General features: G+C 43.0%; 1 protein-coding gene across 1 annotated transcript in view; it reads right to left on the bottom strand.

The window, feature by feature from the left end:
• The window catches only part of LOC138977099 (immunoglobulin A1 protease autotransporter-like), a 26,001-nt gene extending 629 nt beyond the window's left edge, over window positions 1-25,372 (bottom strand). Inside the window, exons 1-6 of the mRNA XM_070350009.1 lie at window positions 25,269-25,372; window positions 24,063-24,399; window positions 22,799-22,962; window positions 14,660-15,000; window positions 9,680-10,860; window positions 4,750-4,919 (exon numbers count right to left, since the gene is read on the bottom strand). Coding sequence (XP_070206110.1) covers window positions 4,750-4,919; window positions 9,680-10,860; window positions 14,660-15,000; window positions 22,799-22,962; window positions 24,063-24,399; window positions 25,269-25,372 — 2,297 coding nt within the window. The remainder of the gene's footprint in view (window positions 1-4,749; window positions 4,920-9,679; window positions 10,861-14,659; window positions 15,001-22,798; window positions 22,963-24,062; window positions 24,400-25,268) is intronic.
• Between the last annotated feature and the right edge of the window lie 506 nt (window positions 25,373-25,878).

Genomic DNA, 25,878 nt, shown 5'->3' with positions numbered 1-25,878 from the left:
GAAGAAGAAGAAGAAGAAGAAGAAGAAGAAGAAGAAGAAGAAGAAGAAGAAGAAGAAGAAGAAGAACAAGAACAAGAAGAACAAGAACAAGAAGAACAAGAAGAAGAAGAAGAAGAAGAAGAACAAGAACAAGAAGAAGAAGAAAAATGGATAGTACCGAACTGAGCATTACACATTTTGTGTCTAGGTTTGACAGAAACAAAAGGCAATTATTTCCTTCTGAGCTATACGCGAAAGAAAAAAAATCGTAGGCACATAGACTAAGCAAAACAACATAGGAACCCTTCGTGAAAACACTTGTTCAGGCATTTCAAAAACTTTTCCTGTTTTGGGCACCACGCAGTACATTCCTCGGCGTAACGTACAAATCGTCCCGATCAGACAAAAATGTACAGCTCATAAGTATCCGTCATAGATTGAACACAAGATAATAAAGTTAGACACACATGCCATTGCCACGGACGCCCTACCGAAAAACTACTCTTATTATAGCAAAAGTGGAATTATCTGATAAGAAAAACATACCTTACCGCTAGAACTGACACGGTACGCTCGAACAGAACCAAGTCAAAACCGAATTTAAGCAAAGGCTACTTGGCAGGGTGCATGCACGCAATCTTGTACTACAGAATACAGAATCTTTAATTGCCCAAGGTTGGGAATTTGTGATGACATTGCAGTTAAGAAACATTTCAATCCAGCCATATACACCAACACACGCATCATTTATACAAACTGATCAACAACATTAATTTAACAAGTCGCGTAAGGCGAAATTACTACATTTAGTCAAGCTGTGGAACTCACAGAATGAAACTGAACGTAGTCCGCCGCTAGTGCAAAAGGCAGTGAAAGTGACGAGCCTGTTTGGCGCGGTAGCGATTGCGCTGTGCTTCATAGCACGCTTTACTGTACCTCTCTTCGTTTTAACTTTCTGAGCGTGTTTTTAATCCAAACATATCATATCTATATGTTTTTGGAATCAGGAACCGACAAGGAATAAGATGAAATTGTTTTTAAAACGATTTCGGAAATTTAATTTTGATCATAATTTTTATATTTTTAATTTTCAGAGCTTGTTTTTAATCCAAATATAACATATGTATATGTTTTTGGAATCAGAAAATGACGAAGAATAAGATGAAATTGTTTTTGGATCGTTTAATAAAGAAATAATTTTAATTACAAGTTTCCGATTTTTAATGACCAAACTCACTCATTAGTTTTTAAGCCACCAAGCTGAAATGCAATACCAAACCCCGGCCTTCGTCGAAGATTGCTTTGCCAAAATTTCAATCAATTTAATGAAAAAATGAGGGTGTGACAGTGCCGCCTCAACTTTTACAAAAAGCCGGATATGACGTCATCAAAGGTATTTATCGAAAAAATGAAAAAAACCTCCGGGGATATCATACCCAGGAACTCTCATGTCAAATTTCATAAAGATCAGCCCAGTAGTTTATTCTGAATCGCTCTACACACACACACACAGACAGACACAGACAGACACACACACACACACACATACACCACGACCCTCGTCTCGATTCCCCCTCTATGTTAAAACATTTAGTCAAAACTTGACTAAGTGTAAAAACAACACTGGACAGCATAAATTTAACAAGTCGCGTAAGGCGAAATTACTACATTTAGTCAAGCTGTGGAACTCACAGAATGAAACTGAACGGACTGCATTTTTTTCACAATGACCGTAGTCCGCCGCTAGTGCAAAAGGCAGTGAAAATGACGAGCCTGTTTAGCGCTGTAGCGGTTGCGCTGTGCTGCATAGCACGCTTTACTGTACCTCTCTTCGTTTTAACTTTTTGAGCGTGTTTTTAATCCAAACATATCATATCTATATGTTTTTTGAATCAGGAACCGACAAGGAATAAGATGAAATTGTTTTTAAAACGATTTCGGAAATTTAATTTTGATCATAATTTTTATATTTTTAATTTTCAGAGCTTGTTTTTAATCCAAATATAACATATGTATATGTTTTTGGAATCAGAAAATGACGAAGAATAAGATGAAATTGTTTTTGGATCGTTTAATAAAGAAATAATTTTAATTACAAGTTTCCGATTTTTAATGACCAAACTCACTCATTAGTTTTTAAGCCACCAAGCTGAAATGCAATACCAAACCCCGGCCTTCGTCGAAGATTGCTTTGCCAAAATTTCAATCAATTTAATGAAAAAATGAGGGTGTGACAGTGCCGCCTCAACTTTTACAAAAAGCCGGATATGACGTCATCAAAGGTATTTATCGAAAAAATGAAAAAAACCTCCGGGGATATCATACCCAGGAACTCTCATGTCAAATTTCATAAAGATCAGCCCAGTAGTTTATTCTGAATCGCTCTACACACACACACACAGACAGACACAGACAGACACACACACACACATACACCACGACCCTCGTCTCGATTCCCCCCTCTATGTTAAAACATTTAGTCAAAACTTGACTAAATGTAAAAACAACACTGGACAGCATAAATTTAACAAGTCGCGTAAGGCGAAATTACTACATTTAGTCAAGCTGTGGAACTCACAGAATGAAACTGAACGGACTGCATTTTTTTCACAATGACCGTAGTCCGCCGCTAGTGCAAAAGGCAGTGAAAATGACGAGCCTGTTTAGCGCTGTAGCGGTTGCGCTGTGCTGCATAGCACGCTTTACTGTACCTCTCTTCGTTTTAACTTTTTGAGCGTGTTTTTAATCCAAACATATCATATCTATATGTTTTTTGAATCAGGAACCGACAAGGAATAAGATGAAATTGTTTTTAAAACGATTTCGGAAATTTAATTTTAATCATAATTTTTATATTTTTAATTTTCAGAGCTTGTTTTTAATCCAAATATAACATATGTATATGTTTTTGGAATCAGAAAATGACGAAGAATAAGATGAAATTGTTTTTGGATCGTTTAATAAAGAAATAATTTTAATTACAAGTTTCCGATTTTTAATGACCAAACTCACTCATTAGTTTTTAAGCCACCAAGCTGAAATGCAATACCAAACCCCGGCCTTCGTCGAAGATTGCTTTGCCAAAATTTCAATCAATTTAATGAAAAAATGAGGGTGTGACAGTGCCGCCTCAACTTTTACAAAAAGCCGGATATGACGTCATCAAAGGTATTTATCGAAAAAATGAAAAAAACCTCCGGGGATATCATACCCAGGAACTCTCATGTCAAATTTCATAAAGATCAGCCCAGTAGTTTATTCTGAATCGCTCTACACACACACACACAGACAGACACAGACAGACACACACACACACATACACCACGACCCTCGTCTCGATTCCCCCCTCTATGTTAAAACATTTAGTCAAAACTTGACTAAATGTAAAAACAACACTGGACAGCATAAATTTAACAAGTCGCGTAAGGCGAAATTACTACATTTAGTCAAGCTGTGGAACTCACAGAATGAAACTGAACGTAGTCCGCCGCTAGTGCAAAAGGCAGTGAAAGTGACGAGCCTGTTTGGCGCGGTAGCGATTGCGCTGTGCTTCATAGCACGCTTTACTGTACCTCTCTTCGTTTTAACTTTTTGAGCGTGTTTTTAATCCAAACATATCATATCTATATGTTTTTTGAATCAGGAACCGACAAGGAATAAGATGAAATAGTTTTTAAAACGATTTCGGAAACTTAATTTTGATCATAATTTTTATATTTTTAATTTTCAGAGCTTGTCTTTAATGCAAATATAACATATGTATATGTTTTTGGAATCAGAAAATGACGCAGAATAAGATGAAATTGTTTTTGGATCGTTTAATTAAAAAATAATTTTAATTACAAGTTTTCGATTTTTAATGACCAAACTCACTCATTAGTTTTTTAAGCCACCAAGCTGAAATGCAATACCAAACCCCGGCCTTCGTCGAAGATTGCTTTGCCAAAATTTCAATCAATTTAATGGAAAAATGAGGGTGTGACAGTGCCGCCTCAACTTTTACAAAAAGCCGGATATGACGTCATCAAAGGTATTTATCGAAAAAATGAAAAAAACCTCCGGGGATATCATACCCAGGAACTCTCATGTCAAATTTCATAAAGATCGGCCCAGTAGTTTAGTCTGAATCGCTCTACACACACACACACACACAGACAGACAGACACACATACACACACACACACACACACACACACACACATACACACATACACACATACACCACGACCCTCGTCTCGATTCCCCCCTCTATGTTAAAACATTTAGTCAAAACTTGACTAAATTTAAAAAGACATTCCCTAAAACTAGCAGTATACACTCAAAGCTTCCTCGCCTCAAGTCACACACACACACACATACACACACACACACACACACACACACACACACATATACACACACACACACACACACACACACATACACACATACGCACGCACGCACGCGCACACACGCACGCACACACACGCGCACACACACGCACACCACACACACACACACATCACTGCTTCATGCAATTTGATAACGTGACAGAAATCGCAGTCGCTGGTAAAAATAAAAGATAACAAATTAAAACATGAAATGCAATAAACACAGATCTGATGGTCAGCGAATTATATCACACACACACACACACACACACACACACACACACAAACACACACGCACACACATACTACTTGCTATCACTTAGGTTTGGTGACAACAGACACACAGTCACACATACATCCATTCTTATTTGCTATATTTGATTATAGATAATACACTCACCCATAAAACGGTATGAAAGCAAAGACTTCGGCCAGTGCAAGCAGATGGTAGGGCAGACATAATGCAACAAAACACAGGCTGAGACATAGAATAGTGTCCGCCGCGTTCTTTAAGCCTTGTGTGACTTGGATCTCCATGGCACTGAAGCGTGAGCGTATACTAGGTCCGATCTGATAAACACAACAATCAAACACAGACACACACATATAAACAGATAGACAGACAGACAGACAGACGCACACACACACACACACACACACACAGATGCACTTACGCACGCACACACAAATACACGCACACACACGCGAACACACACACACACACACACACGCACGCACGCACGCACGCACGCACGAAAGCTCGCACACACACACACACACACACACACACACACACACACACACACACACACACACACACACAAACACACACGCCAAGATTCAATATCATACGAGAAAACATTTTTCAATTCAAACTGCCGAAGAAATCGAAAATCCAAAATAATTAAATCTTGAATCAAAAGTGTTACAGAAAACGTAAATTTAAGATTAAAGAATAAAAGAATCTAAAACTTGATCCAACTTACTTTTGAAGTAAACCAGAGTAGTAAAAATAGCTGGTTGCGTTGATATTTTTTCTTGACTCTTTAAATGAACAGCCAGACTCACAACAGGGAACAACGAATGGAATCCAAAACAAGCGTCTAGTAACAAGCTACGTCCAGCGATTGGCAAAGATGACATTCTTGAGCACTGAGGCGACTCGACGAATGACACAGAAAAAATATATAAAGAAAGAAAAAATGATACACAGAAAGAAAGAACAACAAGTCGCGTAAGGCGAAATTACTACATTTAGTCAAGCTGTGGAACTCACAGAATGAAACTGAACGGACTGCATTTTTTTCACAATGACCGTAGTCCGCCGCTAGTGCAAAAGGCAGTGAAAATGACGAGCCTGTTTAGCGCTGTAGCGGTTGCGCTGTGCTGCATAGCACGCTTTACTGTACCTCTCTTTGTTTTAACTTTTTGAGCATGTTTTTAATCCAAACATATCATATCTATATGCTTTTTGAATCAGGAACCGACAAGGAATAAGATGAAATTGTTTTTAAAACGATTTCGGAAATTTAATTTTAATCATAATTTTTATATTTTTAATTTTCAGAGCTTGTTATTAATCCGAATATAACATATTTATATGTTTTTGAAATCAGAACATGTTGACAAATAAAATAAAAGTAATTTTGGATCGTTTTATAAAAAAATTATTATAATTACAATTTTCAGATTTTTAATGACCAAAGTCATTAATTAATTTTTAAGCCTCCAAGCTGAAATGCAATACCAAAGTCCGGCCTTTGTTGAAGATTGCTTGGCCAAAATTTCAATCAATTTGATTGAAAAATGAGGGTGTGACAGTGCCGCCTCAACTTTTACAAAATGCCGGATAAGACGTCATCAAAGACATTTATCGAAAAAATGAAATAAAACCTCTGGGGATATCATACCCAGGAACTCTCATAAACAATTTCATGAAGATCGGTCCAGTAGTTTACTCTGAATCGCTCTACACACACACACGCACGCACACACATACGCACATACACCACGACCCTCGTTTCGATTCCCCCTCGATGTTAAAATATTTAGTCAAAACTTGACTAAATATAAAAAGGAAGAGAAGAACAAGTCGCGTGAAGCGATATTAAAACATTTAATCTGAATCTAAACGGTGGACATCGAAAATAAGGGGTCCCTCATTACTGAGATTAATAAGTCTTGGCTAGCCGAAACCCGAAGACCAAGACGTCTCGCACCGGTCTCCGCGATGCATGCAAATATATGACCTAATTTGTATGAATTTGCAAATATACGACCTAATTTCTTTAATTTTGAGCATTTTTAACAATTTTTTTTTAGAGTAAACATAACATATCTTTTTGGATTCAGAAAATGATAAAGTATATGATGCAATTAATTTAATTGTGACTTGTATCAATCCGTTTACAGTTATCCAACCCAAAGACTATCCCACAGATACAAACTTGCCTCCCCCCTCTCCCGCCAAAACCACCAATGGCCTCAAACTGAACATCCTCTTAAATTTGTAAAAGAGAAGGAAACAAGTCGCGTAAGGCGAAAATACAATATTTAGTCAAGTAGCTGTCGAACTCACAACGCAATGCCATTTTTCAGCCATGCCGTATACTCGTAGCATCGTCAGTCCACCGCTCATGGCAAAGGCAGTGAAATTGACAAGAAGAGCGGGGTAGTAGTTGCGCTAAGAAGGATAGCACGCTTTTCTGTACCTCTCTTTGTTTTAACTTTCTGAGCGTGTTTTTAATCCAAACATATCATATCTATATGTTTTTGGAATCAGGAACCGGAACCGACAAGGAATAAGATGAAAGTGTTTTTAAATTGATTTCGACAATTTAATTTTGATAATAATTTTTATATATTTAATTTTCAGAGCTTGTTTTTAATCCAAATATAACATATTTATATGTTTTTGGAATCAGCAAATGATGGAGAATAAGATAAACGTAAATTTGGATCGTTTTATAAATTTTTTATTTTTTTTTACAATTTTCCGATTTTTAATGACCAAAGTCATCAATTAATTTTTAAGCCACCAAGCTGAAATGCAATACCGAAGTCCGGGCTTCGTCGAAGATTACTTGACCAAAATTTCAACCAATTTGGTTGAAAAATGAGGGCGTGACAGTGCCGCCTCAACTTTCACGAAAAGCCGGATATGACGTCATCAGAGACATTTATCAAAAAAATGAAAAAAACGTTCGGGGATTTCATACCCAGGAACTCTCATGTCAAATTTCATAAAGATCGGTCCAGTAGTTTAGTCTGAATCGCTCTACACACACACACACACACACAGACAGACACACACACACACACACACACACGCACATACACCACGACCCTCGTTTCGATTCCCCCTCGATGTTAAAATATTTAGTCAAAACTTGACTAAATATAAAAAGACACAACAAACATAGTAATTCCCTTTTTCTGGCCCTTGCAGCTAAGCTGGCTCCATTGGTACTGGTCTGTTCAAAACCAACTAAGGTTACTAAGACACTTCAGCGACCTCATTTCTGACACTATGACATCACAGCATGACCCTGGCCGGGACTAAAATACATCATTCACTATGTTCCTCAAATCAAACAATGACAGCATAACCTTGTAAAGTCATTGACTTATTTGATTGTTTTGATAGCTCAGGGGATCATTTCCGTAGTGATAAATCTGTCCAGGATCTGACCTGGAAAACGAAGTCTGGAGATCATCAAAACCTGCCAGCGTGTGAAATTTGGAGACTCTAGTTTGAAAAATCTCATAAAACCTCAATGTTAAGGTGTTGTTGTTTTTCACGGAAGGACGGTCGGTTGGCTGCCCATACGGACGGACACTGCTCATGACTTAGACTCCCTGATTACTCAGGTGAGTCAAAACCCGTGTCGGGATATAATCAGCAAGAAGTCACATGTACAGTTTTATAATAATCTGTCTGGTAGTTTCCTGGGATTTACCCTACAATCACTCACAATCTGACCACGGCTCGATTCCCAGTCTATCTGAAAACATTGTCGAAAATGGACTAAATGTACCAACAGAAACGAACAAAAGCAAAAGATATAAGAGAAAGAGGGAGGGAATAAGGAACGGAAAAATGAAAGACAGACACAAGGAAACGAGTAATAACAGACAGACAGACAGACAGACAGACAGACAGACAGACAGACAGACAGACAGACAGACAGACAGACAGACGGGCAGATAGACGGACAGAAAGACAGAAAGACATAGGGAGGGATAAACGAATGAACGGACGGACGGACGGATGGACGGACGGACGAATTGACAGACAGACAGACAGACAGCTGGGGACACAGAAACAGAGACAAGCAGGCAGGACAGACAGTGCATCAACAAAGATAGACAGATCAACGGAGACAGACAGTGCTAGAAAGAAGAAAAGAAGAAAGAAGTCGCGTAAGGCGAAATTACTACATTTAGTCAAGCTGTGGAACTCACAGAATGAAACTGAACGGACTGCATTTTTTCACAATGACCGTAGTCCGCCGCTAGTGCAAAAGGCAGTGAAAGTGACGAGCCTGTACATGTTTAGCGCGGTAGCGGTTGCGCTGTGCTGCATAGCACGCTTTACTGTACCTCTCTTCGTTTTAACTTTCTGAGCGTGTTTTTAATCCAAACATATCATATCTATATGTTTTTGGAATCAGGAACCGACAAGGAATAAGATGAAATTGTTTTTAAAACGATTTCGGAAATTTAATTTTAATCATAATTTTTGATATTTTTAATTTTCAGAGCTTGTTTTTAATCCGAGTATAACATATTTATATGTTTTTAGAATCAGAACATGATGAAGAATAAAATAAAAGTAATTTTGGATCGTTTTATAAAAAAATAATTTTAATTACGTATACAATTTTCAGCTTTTTAATGACCAAAGTCATTAATTAATTTTTAAGCCTACATGCTCAAATGCAATACTGAAGTCCGGCCTTCGTCGAAGATTGCTTGTCCAACATTTCAATCAATTTGATTGAAAAATGAAGGTGTGACAGTGCCGCCTCAACCTTTACAAAAAACCGGATATGACGTCATAAAAGACATTTATCGAAAAAATGAAAAAACCAAACGTCTGGGGATATCATACCCAGGAACTCTCATGTAAAATTTCATAAAGATCGGTCCAGTAGTTTACTCTGAATCGCTCTACACACACACACACACACACACACACACACACACACACACACACACACACACACACACACATACACCACGACCCTCGTCTCGATTCCCCCCTCTATGTTAAACATTTAGTCATAACTTGAATAAATGTAAAAAAGAGAAACTCTGTTATGCCTGACCTTGAGGGCGTAAAAACTGCTTGTGTCGGGCAGTTGTTCGGAGGTTTTGACCATCCGTAAGGAATACATACTGCTTGTCTCATCCATCAGCCCTCCCCTGCCCTCCGAATACTCTGACTCGCCTGTCGTCTTTACCATGACTGGAACATTCACTGACTTGCCTGTCTTCTTCACCCTGACTGGAACCTTCTTTTTTGTCTTCTTTGGCTGTATGGCCCTGCCTGCCACATCGGAGCTGACCTTTTGCACTTTTCTCTTCCTGTTGTCTTTCGTTGCCTTGACCTTCTGGTCAGTCTTGCTCTTTTTAGCCGAGGCATTTTTGCTGAAGCTCGCCTCGCCTTTCGTGGCTGCCACGCCCTTTTGGTGTCCGGAGGTTTGGCTCTCCGTTTGGTGTCTGGAGGTCTGGCTCTCCGTTTGGTGTGAGGAGGTCTGGCTCTCCTTTTGGTGTGAGGAGGTCTGGCTCTCCTTTTGGTGTCTGGAGGTCTGGCTCTCCGTTTGGTGTGAGGAGGTCTGGCTCTCCTTTTGGTGTGAGGAGGTCTGGCTCTCCTTTTGGTGTCCGGAGGTCTGGCTCTCCGTTTGGTGTCTGGAGGTCTGGCTCTCCGTTTGGTGTGAGGAGGTCTGGCTCTCCGTTTGGTGTCTGGAGGTCTGGCTCTCCGTTTGGTGTCTGGAGGTCTGCCTCGCCGTTTGGTGTCCGGAGGTCTGGCTCTCCTTTTGGTGTTTGGAGGTCTGGCTCTCCGTTTGGTGTCTGGAGGTCTGCCTCGCCGTTTGGTGTCTGGAGGTCTGGCTCTCCGTTTGGATCGTTGAGATCTTCTTCTGTTTCGAGAGATTGCGGGCGGCCTCGTAAACGGCTAAAAATTTTGGGGAGGCCGAAGTTGGTTGGGAGGCCGGCTTAGAGGCGCTGACCAGCAGGTTGACCATAGAGGACCAGGCCATGACCATCACGCTCGCATTTTGGCGGCGCGCCGTGCGCCATTGCTTGAAGGTCTTGCCGACCCATATCCCGTCGCGGCCCGAGGTACTGTGTCGCTCCTTGTTCCCGCTCTCCGCATCCGACATGGACAGCAGCGAAGGCTCATTCGCTATTGTGGAGCTGCTGGCCTCCTCATCGCTGGCGCCGGGGCTCGGGGTAGGCTTGTTATCGGCAAGGGAGCCGCGGAGGCTGAAACTGCCGTCCTTATCATCTGCACACGAAGGAGAATCTGACATCAGAGTGGTCGGTCTACCAGCCCACGCTACGCTTAAAACTGAAGCGGCGTGTTAAAAGTAATAAACCAGCTTAAATTGTTTTTTTTAAGGAGACACAGATATCCCCGCCTTGGGCCGTACTGATGTAGCTAGGATAGAGTTTCTTGCCTTGTGTGCCCGTCTCCTCACCCAGACTAGAGGACTCCCAGTCTGACCTCCGTCGGTGCTGGTGCAGAGGAACAAGCAGGAGCTGATTGTTTTCTCTTTTGTTCATGGGCTAAAACTCCCACGGTCTTTTAAGTGTACGACTGTTTTTACCCCGCTGTTCAGGGGAAAGGATACTGGGTATTTTCGTGTTTCTATATCCCGCCGAACTCTGACACGGATTGCAGGATCTTTTCCGTGGGTCTTGTGCTTGCGTGTATACACGCAGAGAAATAAACCACTGGCGGGTCTGCACATTAGTTGGCCTGGGAGATCCGACACATCTCAACCCTTCACCCACCAGGCGCGGCCGGAATTCAAACATAGCTGATGTTTCTGACTGACTATTAGGGTTTAACGTCCTCTTAGACCAACTGGTCTATATTGGGACAGGTATTGGTAATACGCTGAAGATATGGTGTGATACTTTGATTCGAACAAGCCCGCTGTGGCTATCTTCTTCGACACACCAGCATTGGGTTTGTCTCGTCAAAGTATCGAAATGTGATCATGATAATCAGAGATGAGAGATGATGCATGCGTGTCTTCGTGTTTTCCAAGCCCTGAGACTTTCGCTGTGAACGTGGGATCGTTTTCGTGCGCATGTGTGCACACGGGGGTGTTCGGACACCGAAGAGAGTCTGCACAAAGTTGACTCCGAGAAATAAATCTCTCGCCGAACGTGGCGATCGAACCCACGCTGATAGCGACCAACTGGCTACAAAGCCAGCGCGCTACCAACTGAGCTACGTCCCCGCCCGCTGATGTTTCAAATGCATGACATCCAGAGCGGCATGGTTAAAGCGCGCTGATACGGTTACGATCTCTGCAAGGGGTGTTCATTAGTTAGCTGAAGGTAAGGGAAGGTAATGTTGGGGGGGGGGGGGGTAGCTCAGTTGGTAGAACACTGGACTTGTGATCGAAAGGTAGCAGGATGGAATTCGGGCCGGGACGGACACGGGTCAACTTTATGTGAAGACCCAGAGACGGAAGCCATAATAAGCCCCGTGTCACCACAATGGCACGTAAAAGACCTCGGTCATTCTGCCATAAGTGCAGATGGCTGATACCACTAAAACACGCATACACTTGTGTATTTCATCAAAAGCGAGGGCGTAAAATCTCGAATTATCATATAACCCATATCATGTCCATAGGAGGCGAAATATTTAGCCTGTAGGACAGTAAGCATTCTCTCTTTCGAAGTTTTTGTCATATATATATAGTCCTGTGTGTCATTGGCATTCAGGCTGCTTTCTGCCTTGGGAAAGCGAGCTGCCACACAGTGCTGCGCTACCCGTTTGTGTACCAGTGCCGGTGTAACACGAGAAAATTACTCCCACGAGATTTTTACTCCGGAGTAAACATTTCGTACGAAAAAGTTACTCCCTTTACGAAAAAAGCACTCCCCCATTTCACGAGAAAATTACTTCCCAAGACAGGTGAGTTCCGAGTAAACATTTCGTACAAAAATGTTACTCCCCTGACGAATAAATAACGAATAAATTACTTCACCCAAACACAAGCAATTTAACTTCCCATGCCAGGTGTACGAAATTTTTACTCCCTTGTCCCCTGTTAGTCTTGGTGGTGGAAGGGGTGGAAGGAGGGTAGCGCGACATTCGTGTGCGCGAGATCACTTATTGGCATTATCCCTTCGCCCGCATCCCATTTTTGTGTACGAGATTTTTACTGGAAGTAAAAACAAGTCGCGTAAGGCGAAAATACAACATTTAGTCAAGTAGCTGTCGAACTCACAGAATGAAACTGAACGCAATGCAACGCAGCAAGACCGTATACTCGTAGCATCGTCAGTCCATAGCTCATGGCAAAGGCAGTGAAATTGACAAGAAGAGCGGGGTAGTAGTTGCGCTGAGAAGGATAGCACGCTTTTCTGTACCTCTCTTCGTTTTAACTTTCTGAGCGTGTTTTCAATCCAAACATATCATATCTATATGTTTTTGGAATCAGGAACCGACAAGGAATAAGATAAAGTGTTTTTAAATTGATTTCGAAAATTTAATTTTGATAATAATTTTTATATTTTTAATTTTCAGAGCTTGTTTTTAATCTAAATATAACATATTTATATGTTTTTGGAATCAGAAAATGATGGAGAATAAGATAAACATAAATTTAGATCGTTTTATAAAAAATTTTTTTTTTACAATTTTCAGATTTTTAATGACCAAAGTCATTAATTAATTTTTAAGCCACCAAGCTGAAATGCAATACCGAAGTCCGGGCTTCGTCGAAAATTACTTGACCAAAATTTCAACCAATTTGGTTGAAAAATGAGAGTGTGACAGTGCCGCCTCAACTTTCACGAAAAGCCGGATATGACGTCATCAAAGACATTTATCGAAAAAAAGAAAAAAACGTCCGGGGATATCGTACCCAGGAACTCTCATGTCAAATTTCATAACGATCGATCCAGTAGTGTAGTCTGAATCGCTCTACACACACACACAGACACACACACACACGCACATACACCACGACCCTCGTCTCGATTCCCCCTTCTACGTTAAAACATTTAGTCAAAACTTGACTAAATGTAAAAAGAATAGAGATATAGAAAAGCGTGCTATCCTCCTCGGCGCAAGCGCTACCGCGCTTTTCTGGATTGTTAATTTCACTGCCTTTGCCACGACCGGTGGACAGACGATGCTACGAGTGTACGGTCTTGCGGAAAAAATGCAATGCGTTCAGTTTCATTCTGTGAGTTCGACTGAGCTTGACTAAATGTTGTATTTTCGCCTTACGCGACTTGTTTAAAATTATTTTGATGATCAATGAGATGAAGATGATGATAGCAATGATGCCATGGATTTTCATTACGGGTTGAGACAACATAACAGGGCAGCACTCTACGCTTACTTTCATAATATACCCTGGCGTCAACCAGGCCCGAGAACTGCTGCACCTGCAGTTTTGGTCAGGTAGTTGCTAGTTAGCACGACCTGGGCACCCTAAAAGTCGCATTCGTGAAGTGAATGACAGTCGGCTTCTCATTGAAATCACAGCAATTCCACTCTGGATCGGAGCCGGCCACATGCCGAAAACCCCACATGACTGATGGGATTCGAACCCACGACCCCCCGGCCCGCAGCCCGATGCGCTAACCACTGCGCCACGGGAGCCGGTTATTTATTGTGTTTTTTTTGAGTCGGAAAATGTGACGAGCTAAAATAGAAATACTATTAATGCATCACAAAAGACGACTCTCTTAGTATGGTTTGCTTTACAAATCAACCGGTGCTATAAATTCGAAGTAAAGCAAACGTTCATACGCTTATTCACCCCCCCCCCCCCCTCTACCCACCCCACCCACAAAAACATACACACACAGATAGACAGACACCAGCACACACGCACGTAAGCAAGTACACACGCACACACATACACACAAACATACACACACACACACGCACGCACGCACGCACACACACACACCCACACACACATACGCGCGCGCGCACACATTTTGAAAGTGACCATGCCATTAACCAATTAACCATCGTGCAAGCATTACAGCACATCTAACTCCACGAAAACCGGCTGAACCAACAAGTGCATATATAATCTTACCTTGGGCATCAGCCATCCACGACATATCCAACACCTCTCGTTTTAATGCTGAAGGCGAATCGACGACAATGGCGATTTGGGCCCAGTCAAAGCACTCCTCCATGTTTTCCTTCGTGTCTATGGACTCCGTTGGCACAGTTTCCGTCTTCGCATGTGGGGTAAGCCAGCTAAATAAAGACTTAAGCCGAGAGGAGTGAAGGTGATCGAAGCTTGGTCGCGACATTTGCTGTCTCCTGCGACGCTCGATGCAGCCTTGTACCATCAACAGGTGGACTACCATGACGATGAAGATGCCACAGTTGAAAAAGACCACAATTCGAGGCAGCATACTGCTGGCGAACCTACAGGAGAAGGAAATCACCTTTAATGATATACGATACCGACCACAATTCGAGGCAGCATACTGCTGGCGAACCTACAGGAGAAGGAAGTCACCTTTAATGATGTACGATACCGACCACAATTCGAGGCAGAATACTGCTGGCGAACCTACAGGAGAAGGAAATCACCTTTAATGGTGTACGATACCGACCACAATTCGAGGCAGCATACTGCTGGCGAACCTACAGGAGAAGGAAATCACCTTTAATGATATACGATACCGACCACAATTCGAGGCAGTATACTGCTGACGAACCTACAGGGGAAGGAAGTCACCTTTAATGATATACGATACCGACCACAATTCGAGGCAGCATACTGCTGGCGAACCTACAGGAGAAGGAAGTCACCTTTAATGATGTACGATACCGACCACAATTCGAGGCAGCATACTGCTGGCAAACCTACAGGAGAAGGAAGTCACCTTTAATGATGTACGATACCGACCACAAATCGAGGCAGCATACTGCTGGCGAACCTACAGGAGAAGGAAGTCACCTTTAATGATGTACGATACTGACCACAATTCGAGGCAGCATACTGCTGGCGAGCCTACAGGAGAAGGAAGTGACCTTTAATGATGTACGATACCGACCACAATTCGAGGCAGCATACTGCTGGCGAACCTACAGGAGAAGGAAGTCACCTTTAATGATGTACGATACCGACCACAATTCGAGGCAGCATACTGCTGGCGAACCTACAGGAGAAGGAAATCACCTTTAATGATGTACGATACCGACCACAATTCGAGGCAGCATACTGCTGGCGAGCCTACAGGAGAAGGAAATCACCTTTAATGATGTACGATACCGACCACAATTCGAGGCAGCATACTGCTGGCGAACCTACAGGAGAAGGAAGTGACCTTTAAAGATGTACGATACCGACCACAATTCGGATTACCTCAACTCAACTCAACTCAACTCAAATTTTATTGGCTTCAATTTTCATAGAAGAATTTGTCTTGCGCTTGGGAGAAAGTAAGAGTATAACATATAAAAACAGCATTCATATCACATTTCATGTATCACACACAGTAATCACTAGTATAAGCCTACAATTATCACATTTGTACCTGTATCATACATGCAAATAAATAGTATCACATTTCCACGTATCACACATAATATATACATTACATAACATACAGCAAGCTTCCATCTCCCGCGCCCCCCCCCCCCCCCCCCACACACATGCATATCCTCGCACGTGCGTCGACTCCATACAAATGACATCATCAGTCCATTAACTAAAATGCACAATAACTAATAGTGGGTACATAATACTTAATACGTGCTCAACTAGACCTGCTAACTAAAATAATAACAGAAACAAAAACAAGGGCTGGGCACAACATTTACACGTGTGTGACCTACTTACATCAGGTGCCTGTGATCTATAAATAACAATGATTGCGTTTAAAGTAAAACATGAATAATGCCGATGTTTACTAACAATAAATACATAACAACTAAGATAAAAATGTATGTGCTTTCATAATATGATTATTTTATAAAACACAGTGGGGAATTTTGGAAAATAATTTTTATACGAAACTGCGCACATCGAGTCGAGCTCTGTAGCGTGTGTGTTCGGAGGCAGGAGACACACATGGCTGTGGATATTAATTGTTCGGTGGATTAAAAAGGATACCCCGACTTCGGCAGGGCAGAAGGAGGTACAAGACGGTGTGCTGTATTGCTGTGTGTGAGTGTGCTGTGCAGACATTCTGTGTTATGTGCATGTTCTATTCTAGTCTGTCCGTAGGCTTCCTCTGAGGGCCTATTGTGTACAAGGGGAGGTCACTTCCGCCTTATAAACAAACACATGTGGAGACCCACAGAAATACCATAGCATCGTAATGAAAGAGGGCAAAAATACTGATAACAGCAAGGTAAGACAGGTCTAGGACATTATTTCTAGGACTGACTAAGCAATAGAACAACATCATGATCTTCGAGGCAGCATACTGCTGGCGAACCTACAGGGGAAGGAAATCACCTTTAATGATATGTACGATACCGACCACAATTCGAGGCAGCATACTGCTGGCGAACCTACAGGAGAAGGAAATCTCCTTTAATGATATACGATACCGATACATGCACAGCCTAGCGGTGACCTAACGAGTAATTGTCTCCTGCTGACAATTATGTAGAATTCGCCGAGAGAATCTTCGTTCTCGAAATTCTTTGTCAGTTTCTGAGGGACACGCAAGAGAGGCGAGAGAATGTTTACATGACGCCATAATTTGCATTAATATGACGTCTTCTCGAACTTAATACCCTTTTGACGTCAGAGGTTTCATTTTGGAAGAGAGGGTCAGGAAGAGAAGTCTCGGTTTATTTTAATCGCTGCCCATGATTTGTTGCAGGTCACAGCATTGCTGAAGCAACGATTTGTCTTTGTGTCGCAGATTATGATATTAACGGTCAAAAGCTTTACACAACTATTTCACAGATGACTACACATGACTTTATAGTAGCCAGCCAAACGAAACTTTTGCGGTTTGTCAGTTTGCATCTCCCGCCAAAATGCAATTAAACATTTCCCATGATCACGTTCGGGGTCTGAAGGCTGTGTGCGGTATGCCAAAGTGGACCCACATGCCATCTTTCACAATTTTCTTACTGGATCAATGTCTTAATTGACGTTCAGTACCCAAGACAAAAAAATAGGGCCCAGTTTCTGTTACCAGAAACCAATTTTCGATTTATCAAATTAGTTATGAATGATTTACTTCACTGTTAATTGAAGTGTTACGCTTTTGAACACACTTTTTGTAACCTGTCGTGAACACTGTGGCGACATATATATATCTATCTATCTATATATATATACGACTAGTGTCTGTGTGTCTGTGTGTCTGTGTGTCTGTGTGTCTGTGTATCTGTCTGTGCGCGATGCACGGCCAAAGTTCTCGATGGATCTGCTTCAAATTTGGTGGGCATATTCAGGTAGACCCGGGACACGACACAACCTGGTCGATATTTCAACACGTGCTCTCAGCGCGCAGCGCGGAACCGATTTTGGTTCCACCTCAGCTATTTTGGTTCCACCTCAGCTACCCGGGCCCCCATACCGACACACCATAGCCGCTACACCACATCACAACGCCAAAGTTCTCGGTGGATCTTTTTCAAATTTGGACACCGTATTCAGCTACACCCCGGACACAATATCATCGATGAGATATTTCAACACGTGCTCTCAGCGCGCAGCGCTGAACTCATTTTCGTTTTTGTGTTCATTTCACCATTATAAGTAACTCTTCCTTATCTTCTCCAGTGTTTGGCGTTTATCTCCCTTCCTTCGTGTGGCTTTCCCGTTCAGTTCTAAGTTACTATTACTATTTTTAGAATGTCACTGCGCTGTCCACTGCGCTGTCCACAACGCTTCCCTTGCACCCGTAAGTTGTTCTTACTGTCAAAGTGAAAAGGTCGAATCAATTTATAGCCACGCGAAAAATACACTCTCACCTATCTCTATATATTTATAGATACAGATATGCATATATATATATACGGCTTCTCTGTGTGTGTGGGTGTTTGTGTGTGTGTGTGGGCAAAAACCTGTGTATTGTAGAGTTCTGTTTGTGATGTGGTCTAGCGGCTTTTGTCTGTCTGTATGTTCTGGCATGTGAGAAGCCACAGCAGATAATATAGGGCCAAGAAATAAGCTCTAAAATTCTCAATCCCGTTTGACAGGACTTCGCCTTCAAAAGTGATTGTGGTGAACCGCCACGCTCTCTGTCTCGCGCCGTTCACCCCAAATTCCCGTTTCTGAGTAACTATTTTTAGAATGTCACTGCGCTGTCCAGAACGCTTCCCTTGCACCCGTAAGTTGTTCTTACTGTCAAAGTGAAAAGGTCGAATCAATTTATAGCCACGCGAAAAATACACTCTCACCTATCTCTATATATTTATAGATATAGATATACATATATATATATATATACGGCTTCTCTGTGTGTGTGTTTGTGTGTGTGTGTGTGGGCAAAAACCTGTGGATTGTAGAGTTCTGTTTGTGATGGGGTCTAGCGGCTTTTGTCTGTCTGTATGTTCTGGCATTTGAGAAGCCACAACAGATAATATAGGGCTAAGAAATAAGCTCTAAAATTCTCAATCCCGTTTGACAGGACTTCGCCTGCAGAGGTGATTGTGATGAACCGCCACGCTGTCTGTCTCTGTCTCGCGATTCACCCCGCCGGGTATTCCTCTAGTATATATATATATATACGACTTGTGTCTGTGTGTGTGTCTGTTCGCGATGCGCGGCCAAGGTTCTCGATGGATCTGTTTCAAATTTGGTGGGCATATTCAGGTATACCCGGACACAACCTGGTCGATGAGATATTTCAACACGTGCTCTCAGCGCGCAGCGCTGAACCGATTTTGTTTTTTTTTTCTGGATCCACTACCAGTAACTCTTCCTTATCTTCTCCAGTGTTTTCAGCGTTTACCTCCCTTCCTTCGTATGGCGCGCGGATATTCCCATTCCGTTACTATTTTTAGAAGGTCACACTATTTTTAGAAGGTCTCCAGTGTTTTGCGCGTTTATCTCCTTTCCTTCGTGCGCCGGCGAAGCCGGCGTACACCCGGCTTTCCAGGCGCAGCCTGGTATTCGGCTCTACTTCTTCCCGGCGAAGCCGGTACCCGGCGAAGCGGGTAATCATCTAGTATTAAATAACTATACTAGCAAATGTAGCCCACATGGTAAACACGAAGTATAGTGGCGGGGGGGGGGGAGGGGGGGGGCACTCCCGTCAGCGTGTTTCACACACTCCCCTCGCTAGTGATTGGCCCCTCCAATGTTTGGCATTCCCGTCATCGTGTTTCACACACTCCCCTCGCTAGTGATTGGCCCCTCCAATGTTTGGCATTCCCGTCATCGTGTTTCACACACTCCCCTCGCTAGTGATTGGCCCCTCCAATGTTTGGCATTCCCGTCATCGTGTTTCACACACTCCCCTCGCTAGTGATTGGCCCCTCCAATGTTTGGCATTCCCGTCATCGTGTTTCACACACTCCCCTCGCTAGTGATTGGCCCCTCCAATGTTTGGCATTCCCGTCATCGTGTTTCACACACTCCCCTCGCTAGTGATTGGCCCCTCCAATGTTTGGCATTCCCGTCATCGTGTTTCACACACTTCCCTCGCTAGTGATTGGGCCCTCCAATGTTTGGCATTCCCGTCATCGTGTTTCACACACTCCCCTCGCTAGTGATTGGCCCCTCCAATGTTTGGCATTCCCGTCATCGTGTTTCACACAGTCCCTTCGCTAGTGATTGGCCCCTCCTTCTTCTTCTTCTTCTGCGTTCGTGGGCTGAAACTCCCCCGTACACTCGTGGTTTTTTTGCACGAGTGGAATTGTACGTGTATGACCGTTTTTTTACCCCGCCATTTAGGCAGCCATACGCCGTTTTCGGAGGAAGCATGCTGGGTATTTTCGTGTTTCTATAACCCACCGAACTCTGACATGGATTACAGGATTTTTTCGTGCGCACTTGGTCTTGTGCTTGCGTGTACACACGGGGGTGTTCGGACACCGAGGAGAGTCTGCACACAAAGTTGACTCTGAGAAATAAATCTCTCGCCGAACGTGGGGACGAACTGGCCCCTCCAATGTTTGGCATTCTCGTCATCGTGTTTCACACACTCCCCTCGCTAGTGATTGGCCCCTCCAATGTTTGGCATTCCCGTCATCGTGTTTCACACACTCCCCTCGCTAGTGATTGGCCCCTCCAATGTTTGGCATTCCCGTCATCGTGTTTCACGCACTCTCCTCGCTAGTGATTGGCCCCTCCAATGTTTGGCATTCCCGTCATCGTGTTTCACACACTCCCCTCGCTAGTGATTGGCCCCTCCAATGTTTGGCATTCCCGTCATCGTGTTTCACACACTCCCCTCGCTAGTGATTGGCCCCTCCAATGTTTGGCAGAGGTTTTGCGAGAAAAGGTCCCCCTTCCACCCCACATACAAACACGACGGTGTTATTTCCGGAAATCGTCTAATCTTACTGTGCATGCCGATGTGGCATGCATTCACCTATTTTTTGTTGTGAATACTTTTGTTTCAGCCCTTTTACGGTGTAAAGCAAGTAAACCGTGTTTTTATCATGGCACCTTGTTGTGACCTGTTTTGTGGAGCGTTTTTTTTAACTATCTGTACGCGTGAGACTCACGTGCTATTTTCCGTGTCCTGGTTTTGGTGTGAGCGCTCCAAACTGCGTTGTAACCTTTAGAATACGTGTGACTCACGTGTTTTTAGTTTTTAGTGTCAGCTAGTTCCTTGTTCTTCTTTTTGTAAAATAGACCGTTCCAAGTTGTGAGCATGCACGAAGTGCGTGATCAGTAGTGATTGGTTGTAAATAGTAGTCTCACCCAACCCTGTTTTAGGAATGTTGTTGGTTGGTCAGTATGGTGACCTTTTTACCTTTAAAATGAACTATTCCATGTTAGGTTTTTGTTTTCTATAAATATTACTGTTTGACTTCCTCTCTTCAGTCGATCTGAGGGTTTTTATGGAAGAGTTTGGATGTTTTATGTAACGTATCAAAGTTAGCAAGTGAGTTGATGGAGTTCTTCTATCTTGTAATGTCTTAAAGTCAACGTGAACAGTTTGGATATCGTCAACGTGAACGTGTTTTGGATACAGTTTTATTGAAAGTTGTGAATTGTTTTGTGCCCTTCGTTGAGAGGCTACAGTTTTGGTACTCTGGTCAACCCACACAGCGCATAAGGTAATTTTGTTGTTACTTGTTTGTGTTGTATTTTGGTCGCCATTTTGTAATGACTTTGTGAGTTGTTTATGTATAACGTGAGTTGGAAGTCTGACATGTTGTAGTGTTTCTTTATTGTGTGTTCAACTATTCTAGTTTTGTGAAACGTACAGCAATGATTTGTAGACGCTAGAAAGTCGCTAATGTTTATAATGGTAACTTGTGTTTTCTGTGATTAACGAAGCTCGAAGTGAAACGTTTTCTCTGACTTATCCTAGCCTTACGTTAAAGGAATTTAGGTAAAAGAGCTTGCGGTCTGTGGTGATCGTTTGTAAACGAGCTTATTTCTAATAACGCTATTGGGGGAAATAGGATGAGGAAATATCTTGTTTGTGACTTTGATTAACGTTGTCGTTTAGAGACTTTTTAGTATGACAGTTTGCTATTGTATTCCTGGCCTGATGAGTCAACGTTTTGTATTTTCCTTAAAGTAGCCATTTTGGTTTTAAACGTTTTTATGCTGAGTTTCTCGAGTATTCTTAGTGTTTATTGTATTGTTTAACGTAAGGAACGTAATCCTTTCTTACTGTTAAAGGATTAACCAACGAGTGTTTGGTATTAATATGTAAATCGCCGTGAGCTCTTGTGAGAAGGGGCGATTAATAAATGTCCATTATTATTATTATTATTATTATTGTAACTTTCTTGTCTGTTTGTCTTCGCCTGTTTTGTGATTGTTTATTTTTCCCGTTTTTGTTTCTCGTGTCTTGTTTATGCATTTTTGATACCTTTGCCATGTCTAATAATTTGTTATCTTTTCTCTTTTTCTTTCTGTTTAGTTTTTTTTTACCGCAATACATATTACTGAATATCGCAATCTGCAATATTGTGTCATAATATGCATTACTGATATCTAGTAATCAGATGTAGAGTAATAAACCAGTATTTTTGCGCGTTATCGCTTGTAACCTGTGTTTGTCATTTCGTATGAACAATTTGTAGTACCAGCCTCGCACACGAAGGCGCGCACACTTACTCTTTGGAAATGGTACATTCGATTTCGATGGCCTGCGGTCCTAGGAGCTTGGTCCGATTGCCGAAAACGGCGACGCTTGGAAACGAGATGATGGCGGCGATGGCGGCAAGATAGGCCCCTTTCACGTACAGGTGGGCGCCATGCACTGAGCATGGCATCAGTGCCTGACAGATAGAAACATGGATAGATTGATGGACAGATAGATGGATGGATGGATGGATGGATGAATGGATTGATGGATTGATTTTCCAGTCCCTCACCCCCCTTTCTCTTTCTCACACACACACACACACGCAAACACATACACACACATACACACACACACCACACACAGACACACACAAACACACACACACACACACACACACACACACACACACACCTCAAACCTACTCTCTGCCCACAAATCACACAAACTGAACTCACTGAGATCCCGAGTCATTCCAAACCTGGCTGTTCGATCCCCCTCCACACACCGACTCACCCCACACCATTGATATGACATGTTCCGCATCCTCCACCCCACCCACCGTCGTCATCCTCTCTAATATCCCCAACCCAAATCCTTCCAACCCCCTCCCCAGCACACATGCCCTGACAAACACCCAAACCCACACATACAAAACACACACGCCACCACACCCCTCGAGTCCAACCCCCTCCCCAGCACACATGCCCTGACAAACACCCAAACCCACACATACAAAACACACACGCCACCACACCCCTCCAGTCCAACCCCCTCCCCAGCACACATGCCCCGACAAACACCCAAACCCACACATACAAAATACACAGGCCACCACACCCCTCCAGTCCAACCCCCTCCCCAGCACACATGCCCTGACAAACACCCAAACCCACACATACAAAACACACACGCCACCACACCCCTCCAGTCCAACCCCCTCCCCAATCGCCCAACTCACCTACACTGGAACCATCCATCACCCCCCACACACACACACACACACACACACACACACAAACATACACGCCCCCTCCCCTAGACACACACCTGCCTTCCGTCCACCCCGACCCAAACCGCCCCCACTCATCATCACCACTCCCCCCCCCCCCCCCCCGCTCCCGACCCCTCCGCCCTTACGCCCAACACATACACCCCCTCCCACCCTCCCCACCACCACCCCACCCCAATAAACCCGCATATCCATACCCGCACACACGCCTCTATTTCACCCCGACATCAACCGCCCCACACTCACGTCACCTACCCCCCACAAACACACACGTACACACATACCCGTCTCATACGGCACCAGTTAGCCATAATGATGAGGAAGGTGTAGAGGTTGACAAAATAAATCAGGACACCTCGTGACGCCTTGCACTCTGTCTCCGTCCAGTTCTCATGCGTGACGCCGGGAAGACTTCGCATGGCCAGCGGAATGGTCACGGCTGACTGCACGAAGCTGACCACAGCGAACACCCCGTAGAGCCGGCTAGCGGTCGAGCTCTGGTTCAGGCACACGATGAAGAGGCACGCCAGCAACCCATTGCTGAGGACACCTCCCACCTGGAGAGTAGATGGAAGAGGTTCAGGCGGTCTTTGATTAAGCCCGACCTCGACTTCGCGAAGTCTTTTTTTTATTCAAAATTCATCACATGAAACAATTGAGAATATACAACTATAGGACACGCACTCAAGTCTTGTTAGGCCAACAAAACAAAAAGTCTGTTTCTGGTAACATGGCTAAAAAAAATAGGGTCGGTCGGTAGGGATTTTTTTTAAATTTTTTTTGTTTTGTACCCCAAATGTAGACCAATAAAACTAACTTTAAAAATCGCGCAAAGAGACTGGATTCACTATACATAGAGACAAGACACTCAACACATTTACAAATCGTCAGCGGACTTTCGTTTTCACACGTTTTTTTTTGTTCATTTTCTCACCCTGTCCTTTACCACCAAAAAAAAAAAAAAAAAAAAAAATTTGAGTTTGGAAAAAAAAAGTTTAGGGTCGGCGCCGAAATTTAGGGTCGGTCGGGTGACCAGAAACAGACAATTTTTTTGTTTGGCCTTATCGAAAACTCAGTGGTAAAGCTTCGTGCGGCCAGCTACGAGCAGTATATGCTTCGCGTAGTCGACCTGACTAAGTAATTTGAAGCTTTAGAAACGGACACACACACACACCCACAGGCAAACACAATGCCACAGACACTCTCTCACATACGAAAGACCCCCTCCCCCCTCTCACACACACACACACACATAGAGCCACACCTACACTAACACACACCCACACACGCGCGCGCACACACACATACACACATATATAAACAAACACGTACACACATACACAACCGTACTAACACACACAATGCCACGCACAGACGCTCTCTCACACACGAAAGGACACACACACACACACACTCACACACACACACGAAAACTAGATAGGAAACTTACTATAAATAACAAGAGAAGAATCACCAGGGGAAGGGCTAACAGAGTCAGGACGTCAGAGCCATTCCAAACACTTATGTCCGAAGGAGCATAAGGATTCTCGCTGTTGCTCCCTGGTGTGTCAAAAATTGCGCTGTCGTTCTCCATCGTGTGAAAAACTACCCCGTTGTTGACTCTTTTGGGGCAGACGGCAGAGGTGTTTTGAAATTAATCCATGTAGTGTCAAAGGTATTTTTTCTTCCAAAACAATTTCTTGTATTAATCTCTTTGCCAGTGATAACACGCAATTGGTTGTGGTCTGGTTTGGATGTCCACTGAAATGATTACAGCACTTGACTTGAACAGGATGAAAAGAAGGGGATTTTTGGACCTTCGCAAGTGACAGTGACGTGAATAATTGAGATGTGTCGTCATTACTCTTTGCGTCATTCTTTGTTTTCTTTGATGTTTTGGTCACAGTCTTGGCTGGCTTGATATGATTACACGATTTGCTTGGGGGGGGGGGGGGGGGGGGGGTAAACTGGCCTTGCTAGTAAAAGAATAAGCGATAAACTGTTGCTGCACTTGTTTGGGCGATGAATTTGATTGGTCAGTATTTTTAGGCAAAGCACATGTTCTCAGCAAACAGAAAACAAAATATTGGAAGCGTGAGT

Source organism: Littorina saxatilis, linkage group LG9 (genome assembly GCF_037325665.1).
Source record: "Littorina saxatilis isolate snail1 linkage group LG9, US_GU_Lsax_2.0, whole genome shotgun sequence".
NCBI classification, from domain to species: Eukaryota; Metazoa; Mollusca; class Gastropoda; order Littorinimorpha; family Littorinidae; genus Littorina; species Littorina saxatilis.
The sequence above is the reverse complement of the archived record's forward strand: the minus strand, read 5'-3'. Positions and strand labels throughout refer to the sequence as shown.